This window comes from Primulina eburnea, chromosome 4 (genome assembly GCF_022965805.1).
Source record: "Primulina eburnea isolate SZY01 chromosome 4, ASM2296580v1, whole genome shotgun sequence".
Lineage (NCBI taxonomy): Eukaryota > Viridiplantae > Streptophyta > Magnoliopsida > Lamiales > Gesneriaceae > Primulina > Primulina eburnea.
In genome coordinates this window covers 7,810,701-7,820,258 of record NC_133104.1, presented here as the reverse complement: position 1 = coordinate 7,820,258, position 9,558 = coordinate 7,810,701, and the positions used below count along the sequence as shown (strand labels likewise).

The window sequence follows — 9,558 nt, the reverse complement described above, 5'->3', positions numbered from 1 at the left end:
CGGCTTTCAAACCTGTAACATAATTTAGCCATAAGACAAATCGCATCGCTCAAAAAGTTTCATTAGTAGCATCACTTTGATCCAAGAGTGCAAATTGCTAAGATTTTATTATTCAAGCTCTAAGTTTTGTAATCTTCTTCTCTACCTCTGGTACAAAAAGAAAGAACGACAAAAAAAAAAGAAGAAAAAAAGGGGTGAGAAAGAAGAAAATGACGAGATAAATAGAAGAAATACACAAACCATCATTCTTTGATGTCATAATGAGATTGAAGAACCTTTGGATGTTGTCTGGATGTGTTTTTTGTGGAAATTTTAGATGATTTCTTCAATTCCAAAAACCTGATGTCATATTTATTTTATCATACCTTACCTCTACACGCTCTACAACCCATGTACAACTCTTTTTGATTGTGCGTTTTAATCCATTCATTTGGGGAAGGATATGATATATTTGCAAGCTTATGGTAAAACTTTTCAGTGTTTTGGAATGAGAGCTCTTTGATACATATTCTAGACACTATTGAATATAATGAGCGAATCAGTGGTTGTTAGCCTCCATGCATTTTAATTTCTATATATTTTGATGGAAATAATTTTTCATGACGTTGATATGTGAGATGCTCAACATTCACCTTGCTTTCCATGCACGAAAAATTTTACAGATAAGTAGAGGAAGTAGAAGAAGAATAAAGAGTTCAGATAATGAATTGAATTATTTTATGCTTGAAGACAATCATGGTTTAGGTGTGGTTGATTTTGATAAGATCGTAATAGTTCGTATTTTTGTTATCAAATTTCTAATTGTTTTAACTTCCGACATATTTAATTGATATATTCTGTTTTAGAAGGAAGTTTTATGGTCTTGGAGCAAATTTGGACTAAAAATGTAATTTTATTATCACATTTGAAGTTGTCAAGATGAAGCTATGAAAGATGGACAAAAATAGAAGAAGTCTTGAAATAAAGTGTGGCCACGCCTTTTGACTGCTTCGCAGCTATCTTGTGACTGCATATAGATGTGAGGCCCGGGGTCGAAGAGGGCGGGGGGTGATCGCCGGTGCCATCAGTTGCACGGACAATGAGCGGCTCCTGGCAGGCTTCTAGGTGAAGGGAACATGAACGAACCGACCCACACGGGAATGAGAAGGATTCCGAGACTGTTCAATGTAATGGACTGTACAGTTGAAGAGGGCTTAAAAGATTTGATTGGTACTACTCATATCACGAAGGTGCATCTTCTTTTCGGTAACTCATCACATAAGAACTCTAAAGTTAAGCGTGCTTGACTTGGGGCAATTTTGGGATGGGTGACCTCCTGGGAAGTTTCCCATGGTGCGTGTGAGTGAAGACATAAGCACGCTAGAAAGACCTGTCTTGATACAGTGAGGACAGTCGTCGAATCTGGGGCGTTACAAGTGGTATCAGAGCCGACCTCTCTTAGTACGGTGTGGTTCGGGGACGAACCAAGCGGAAGCTGGTGGACATGTGAGGCCCGGGGCCGAAGAGGGTGGGGGGTGATCGCCGGTGCCATCAGTTGCACGGACAATGAGCGGCTCCTGGCAGGCTTCTAGGTGGAGGGAATATGAATGAACCGACCCACACGGGAATGAGAAGGATTCTGAGACTGTTCAATGTAATGGACTGTACAGTTGAAGAGGGCTTAAAAGATTTGATTGGTACTACTCATATCACGAAGGTGCATCTTCTTTTCGGTAGCTTATCACATAAGAACTATAAAGTTAAGCGTGCTTGACTTGAGGCAATTTTGGGATGGGTGACCTCCTGGAAAATTTCCTAGGATGCGTGTGTGAGTGAGGACATAAGCACGCTGGAAAGACTCGTCTTGGTACAGTGAGGATAGTCGTTGAATCTGGGACGTTACAGATGGTATCAGAGCCGGTCACCGGCATGGAACACCGGGAAATAAGTGCTATGCGGGGCAAAGTGCTACATGACGAGAGCCACCTCTTGAACCTGTAGGAGCCACCTCTAGATTCTCGGTGCTAGTGGATCGAGTGGTCAGGCTGCGACGAGAACGTCGCGTTCTGAAGGAGGGGTGATTGTGATATCCTTGTCCCACATCTGAAAAATTAAAGATTTAAATGAGTTTATAAAGGGCTACAATGGACTTCTATAGCAACTTAGGTTAATCATTTTCGTAAAGCGAGGACGAATACGAAGTAGTTGCTATAGGAGCCCATTGTGCAGTCACGCAGGCGCGAGCCAGGGCTCGAGGCGTGACAATAGAGCTCGAAAATTATAATAAAATGCCATATTTTAAGACTCCTAATTGTGTTATTTAATTCATTAAAGAATTTTGGAGAGATAAATATATTATTGAGATAATGAAAGATTTGATAGAGTTTTATTCCATAAAACTCTAGTTTTCTTATGGATAAACCTAATATCTTTTTAGTATTATTAGGTCTTATTCTAGTTTTTGGATTTATCTTGAGACTTCTCTCTTCTTTTTGTTCTCTGTTCAACATGAAACACAAGGAGATATAAGAATTTTTCTTTTCTCAAGAACTTTAGGCTAAGTTTTTATTTCAGATTCAGACGATTTCTACTACTTCAAATTTATGACTATGAGTTTTTTGCGCTTTAATTAATATTTTTGTTTTGTTCAAGTATTTCTTGGTTTATAATTTATTTTTATGAAAATTGTATGTTGATTAATCTAACAATTTAATTCGATATATAATTTTTTACTGTAATCCATGAATTCTGTAACCCATAATTTTCATGACTTATTGGTATATGAACAGCGATATATTAGGTGTGTTATGCTATCACAATATACTTAATCTAAATAAATCAACAAAACTGGATCTATCAATTTCAACTATCTCGATTGTTAGATTTTAAGATTAACTGTATGATATCTTTAATTAATATGGAATGCTATCATGCCAAACTGATTATTGATAAGTTTTGACTAGATGATGGGTTTGGTCAATTAAATTAGGAAAACACAATGAATATATCGGCTATTCCTATAATTTTAAAGTTAATTGCTTGTAACTGAATGAATATATACTATGTTAGCTGATGAACAGTGATAATTGAATATTGGAATTCTTGGAATCATTATTTGATAAGATTGAATTTCTTCTTTTAGTAAACCCATTTTGATTATTTAATTCTATTTAAATTTATTATTTATCCTTACTTGCTAATTTTAGTTTTAGGATTTAATTTAGTCTTTATCCAACGAATTCCCCCTTTTTAATTATTTTTTTCTATAGAAATAAATCTTCCGTTATATGTAGGTTTGATCATACTTACTATTACACTCATTTTATTTAGAGGATAGGAATTTAAGTTTGATTGGCCCATGACAACCAGATGTGTTTTTTAAAGATATTAATCCATCACACTCAGATAGAAACGGTTAATGAGAAACTAACTTTTCCATGATACAAAACCTCTAACACCAAAATTCGAATCCCTCGATTTTTCTGGAGCCATCACAAGTTTGTATGAAGAATTTATAATGAAAGGTACACCACACAGTAAGAATTTGGATGGCTATATTTCCGGGTTTTTGATACTGTGAAAAACGTATGTGTTTCTTAAAAAAATGATGGCTCCAAAATTAGTTCCAATAATTTATTCTCTATGAGTATATATATATAAAATCCAAAAAGATGTAATAATAATTCCCAAAGACGAAGATGTCACTGTTCCGGAACGATGCACCTCTTCATGAACTTGAAAGGAAATTGTTCATGTTTGTATTTTTAATCATTACGTTAATTTTTAAATTGTTTTATATTTTAATGGTAATTAGATTTCTGTTATTCTCGAAAAAAGTAAGTTATATCAAAAGGTTGACTACAAAATTGTTTTGGCAAAAACTTGTGTGAGACGGTCTCACGGGTCGTATTTGTGAGACGAATCTCTTATTTGGGTCACCCATGAAAGAGTATTACTTTTTATGCTAAGAGTTTTACTTTTTATTGTGAATATGGGTAGGGTTGACCCGTCTCACAGATTATGGTCCGTGAGACGGTATCACATGAGACTCACTCAATTGTTTTTGACAAAAATCATCAAATTATTAATCAATTCTATTCTCCTAATTTGAAGTTTCTACTTGACTTCTGGGAAAAACAAACTCTCAAGTGCGAATTTCTAAAATATTCAAAGAAAAAAATGAATGCACATATTTACAAGAGTATTGAATTTCTAAGCAATTCTTAAAAAAGTTCTATTGAGTGGTGTTCTTTTAAAATAGTCCTATTCGATTTTTAACCGCACGTTGATGAATTGATTCTAAAGAAGATTGAATGAATGAAATGGCCACATTTTTCCACAAGATTCACATAATACAGAAAGAAAATTGACTATATTATTAACACCCTTTTATCCTAATGTTTTGTCCACAAGCTGCATTCCATCAAAAGATGAAATTTCATCTTAATCTCTCCCCCTATGTTCTAAGGGAAAAATTTGTTTTTGCTGATTGTTTGAACTACCTGGTTCTATTCACCAATTAAGCCATCTCCAAAACCTTGATATGTCCCATGGAATTTGCTGCAACTAAGGTGGAAGACTGACCACGCCAACACACAGATGAAACGAACTGTGCCGAGTCGTCCACTTCGTCGGCAGAAAGTGACTCGGTGCTGCTAAATTTATACGACATGGCAGGCATAGGTAAAGCCTTGTGGTAAACAAAAACCTGCTTGGCAATGGAATATCTCGATATAAATACCGATAAAAATAACAAGTTGCTAGACGAGAAGCACTACGTAGAATATTATAAGATACCTCATTTGTTTCTGAACCAGTAGCAATAAATCCTTCAGAAACAGACAAGCCCACAAAATTCTGAAACAAATTATTGTTTAATCATCAGGTTTCAAATGGAAGACTCAAGCCCGACAAGAGAAGTACAAGTACGGTTATTTTAAGAAATTCATTTCTTCACAAATTTCGAATACCAATGGGCTGAGTGATGGTTTTTGGACAGAGAGAATCTGGAGGGAGGGGCCAAAAGATAAAATCAGAAGATACTCCTTCACGTTAAAGAAGACAATCAAACCATACCTTGACATTCAGGTGACCCGTGAATGACTGCATAGGACAATCAAGAACTCTTGAATTGCACATTGACAAATCCCAGAGCTTTAGCGTATTATCAGTGGAAGCAGAGACAAGTGTAGTTGAATCTATGAACTTCACATAGCTCACTGTTTTATGGTGCCCAACTAGAGTGCATAAGGGCATTTTTGAATTACGAAGATCGTAATAATATATCCTATGATCTGCAGAACCAAATGCTAGACAATGAGAAGAGTCTGAGGGAAATTGAACACAGCAAACATTGGCCTTTGTCTTAATAGTACCGACACTTGCTCCCTGCAGAAGCAATCCACGTAAGAAAAGTAACTTATTAAATGTCCAGAATCTAATGCATACAGCAAATGATAACTAGATGCCATAGTACGTTTAGTTTCAAAGCTGACATCCACCAAGTGCAAAAATAGAATTGCCTGATTGATATTCCAGAGCTTAACTGAACCATCATCACTCCCACTGGCAAGCATCGTTGGATCTGCCATGGAATAGTCGACCGACCATACACGCCGTTCATGCTCTTTCATTTCCAAGAAAATTTGACTTCTTGTGGCATCCCATACCTGGACAACATATAGAGTGAAAATCGATGATGGGCAAAGAGAATATGTAAAGCAAACAATATATAGGAGTTTAAATTCATGTTACCTGCACCACACCTTCAAAGTTACTTGAAGCAATCTGACTCTTAATGTAACCATTCCAACATATACTGCTAAGTTTAGTTCCACTTGCCATTTCAACCACAGGATAATGAATATCCCGATCTCCATTCAAGATTGAGTTAAATTCAAAAACTTTGATCTTTTTGCTTACCCCAGCAGTAGCAAAAAACTCTCCATCACGGTCGAAGCTAAGGGAACATATCAGGTTAGATGAATTTAAGAGATCCCCTTGTTTCAAGTTTGCTTTAACTTTGAGCTTACTGAAAGATAGATACTTGCATAAACCTTCTAGAAAAGTATTTATCCATCCACTTTTTTCACGCTTATTATGCATCTCTTTAGATGTTGGATTAGTCAAATAGCTTCTTTCACTGACAACAGCGGATCCTTTGCCATCACTGCTGCTAAGAGAATGTCTAGGCAGTGGTTGGTGTGTTGCTTTGACATTTCTGCGTCTCGTTGCATAGTAAGCTGATTCCAATTTCTGAAAATTCATCATGAGCCGAGAACTTCTGGAGAGAATACTTGCTCCATCTCCACCAGGTGTCTCTATGCAGTTAGAGTCATCGAGTTTAGGGTAAAATTCCTGCCTGGTTCGCTTTCTGCTCCCTGAGCTTCCAAAATATTCATGAGGAGCGACCTTCATCAAATCAGAGGATGAATACGTACTTTTGTCCAATTTTAATTCCGAATTTCCTTTAAGCCTGATACCTGTTTGCAGCTTTGTGACTTCTTCTATATCTTCAGATATAAATGCTATTGTCTCACTTAAGCTATCTGACGCATCATGTTTCCTCTGTTGCAGAAGCATGAGAAATTCCAGTAGCAACTCCTGCTCCTCTATCTTTTCTGGAAGCTCTATAAGAGCTTCTTGTTCATCTAACTCATCTCTTGGGGAATTAAAAAAACTATTTTGTAACATTTCACTGCAAGAGAGTGTAAAAGGAAGTAAGAATGGGCACATATTACATTTCAATAAATGAGAGTGGAGATACAGGGACCAAATGATTCCATTCAATTATATTTTACATCTCTTTACAATTATAAGGTCGTATTTTGGACCTTGAACTCATCACTTTACAACAGAGAGGCAATTTTCTTGAAGATGTAAATTCTACTGAACAAAAACATGAACACTCAAACAAAAAACTATCTGACTCAAAAAAATGTGCATGATCAAAGAGCATACACCTGAAAGAGTAGAGCGGCTAGAAACCTTTATTTGGAATTTTGATGGTAAGCAATAGAGATAAAAGCAAGCATTAGCTGAAGCTCAGCACCAAAATGGAATGATAGGACAAAAATTACCTTATCTTAGGGCGGTTACTTGGCTCAGGATGCAGCAACCACAAACAAAATGAAACTTCTTTAGGCCATTTAAGAAGCAATTGAGAAGGAAGCACCCGATGCCTCAGGTTTTCCATGGTTGTGCTCTTCTCTTCCAGGGAAGCAGAAGTGTAAAATAGCTGCTAACAGGTAAACAGTTATATTAGTGACATGTGAGATATGAAATCCATCATATTTAAACATCTACGCGAAGAGGAAAATGGTTAGCAATCCCAGAAAATTAAATCTAAAACATTTAGTTTATTGAAATGTCCATCACTGACCTCAAAAAGCAAGACTCCAAGTTTATAAATATCAGAAGCACGAGAAATAGGATCACCCACAATTTCTTCTGGACTGCTATACCAATTTGATTCCATGAGCAGCAATTGTTTCATTGAAAAAGAATACTTCTCATCTCCCGTTTGTGCGTTGCTAGTGTCTTCCAAGGAATGAATGACCTGATCTGAGCATGACTCAAAGTAATTGGCTTCAGAATTAAACCGCGAATCAGTATTAACTGGATTCCTTGCCAGCCAAGAACCTGGGGTGCCAGTTAGACTTGATGAGAGAGAGTCAAGAGGCAAAGAAGAACATTTGACCTCAGCCGTTAGGCTATTTGATCTATGTTGGGGTGCTAAGAAAGAAATAGATTCAACAAAAGAAACACGGTTATATGCGGACAAGACAAAGCATGAGGGCCGTACATTTTGAACAACATTTCCTTGAGAATGAGCTGCATTCACAATGTCCACAATTTGAGAATATATGTGTAGACATTCAAGGGCATTAACTGTCCTTTGTGGGTTATCCAACCAATGTCTCAAACTAACATCATTACATTCCAAGGCCTGAACAACAGGGCCTCCCACTTCGTCACCATCAACTCCCCCAACCGGACTACTATAATTGTGGATACGTGGCCACAGCGCTTTTTCCCTCCCTTTCCTTACTGGTATAAACCCATAATCATGTGATGCAGTATCCCGTGAAAACCTGTTTGTACTTCCTGGCATATTCCTGAGATTCGAATTAAAACCCCTAGAACTATCTGACAGCTCTCTATTCCGGGGTGATGAATTTAACTCCCTACAGCTATCAGACCTCTGCCAACCACCCTCAGAGGACTCCCTCATCGTATACTTGCAGAAGGACCTATGTATACACATAAAGAATTGCACAATGGGAGGATCAACAGAATTCTACCAATGTCTTTCGGGTTTCCCCACGACAACCCCCATCCCTATTCATGAGCTCATTTGCTCGAAAACCAAGAAAAATAACACATACGTGGCCGATCATCTACAATACTCGGGCATAAATTATGCTTCTTTTAAACATTGCAAAATCAAAAGTCACCGCATACCCTTTTCAGTACCCACCACAAATCAGCAAAAGAGAAATCAAAATTCAGATCACCAAGAAAGAATTCTCAGAACCTTCTTTTCCGTACTTGACACACACACAGTATATGATAGCTACAGAGATACATGAACTGCAAGCTGTACCATGTACGGGTGAGATCAGACCAGGTAGAAAACAGACGGAGGAACAAGACATGAAGCACTGCACCAGACCCCTCGTAAAATTCCTCAATTTCGGCGAAGGGAAAAACAAAGACAAAACTTTTTGTCCCAACTCCCGAATTTACAAGTATGCATTAAATGATTTCTCATTTCTGTGGGTTTTTTTTTTAAAAAAAATAGTATTCTAGAAACCCTAGGCCACGGCATCTGCATATACCTTCCATGTACGTAGCCACTACGTGGCGCCTTCTCTTCCTCAAGTTTAAATTTTCCTATTTTAATAAAATATTGAAACTGTGGCCCAATGAAATCTTCCATTTCCAATTACAGAACAGGGCCTTAGAAACCGCGAACGGTCAAATTCATGAACCCTAAATTGCAAGAAATTAGTATTTTAACCTAATGCGAATGCGATCGTCCAAACTCCAAAGCGCGGAAAACGTGGTGAAATTATTGCCAGGAGCATTTCTTTATTCGGATTCCTCGAATCGAACAATTGATTTTGCCTTTGAAAATATCCATGGTTTCAAAATATTATTCCGTTCTCAAAATATCAATTTTGATCTTATATTATTATGGGCTTAGCATTTCAATATAATATGAATTTTTTTAATTTCCAAATAATTTAAATTTTATTATAATTTCATTTATTAATAATATAGTATTTATCATATCATAACTATATTTTACATGGCTTTTAAATCAATTATAATATATAATAATTGATATAAAATAAATATAAATAATATTCATAATGAGATTGTAAAGCAATTTTGCAACAAATTAATAACATTTGGGAAATTTTGAAAAAAAAAAAAATTAGTCAAACTAAATTCTCGTTTTCGAAGACACTGAGCCATTGATAGGGTTAATTTAAAAAAAAAAAACAAACAAACAAAACAAAACAAAAACTAACCAAGATTATTTTATTAAATATCCCGAAAATTTGGGTTATT

At 36.4% G+C, this 9,558-nt stretch overlaps 1 protein-coding gene across 3 annotated transcripts; it reads right to left on the bottom strand.

Moving 5' to 3' along the window:
* Positions 1–4,274: 4,274 nt before the first annotated feature.
* Positions 4,275–9,037, bottom strand: LOC140830837 (protein SPA1-RELATED 4-like). Of its 3 annotated transcripts, XM_073194351.1 has the most exons (8): positions 7,361–9,033; positions 7,059–7,216; positions 6,462–6,676; positions 5,734–6,359; positions 5,502–5,648; positions 5,056–5,367; positions 4,777–4,836; positions 4,275–4,687 (listed from the first exon to the last, which is right to left on the bottom strand). In XM_073194351.1, the coding sequence occupies exons 1-8, from the start codon at positions 8,243–8,245 to the stop codon at positions 4,499–4,501; spliced, it is 2,592 nt and encodes an 863-aa protein (XP_073050452.1). In that variant the 5' UTR covers positions 8,246–9,033; the 3' UTR covers positions 4,275–4,498. The 3 variants fall into 3 exon arrangements, with proteins under 3 accessions (XP_073050452.1, XP_073050451.1, XP_073050453.1); XM_073194350.1 differs by having other exon boundaries at positions 4,276–4,687; positions 5,734–6,676; positions 7,361–9,032; XM_073194352.1 differs by lacking the exons at positions 4,275–4,687; positions 4,777–4,836 and having other exon boundaries at positions 5,104–5,367; positions 5,456–5,648; positions 5,734–6,676; positions 7,361–9,037.
* Positions 9,038–9,558: the final 521 nt, after the last annotated feature.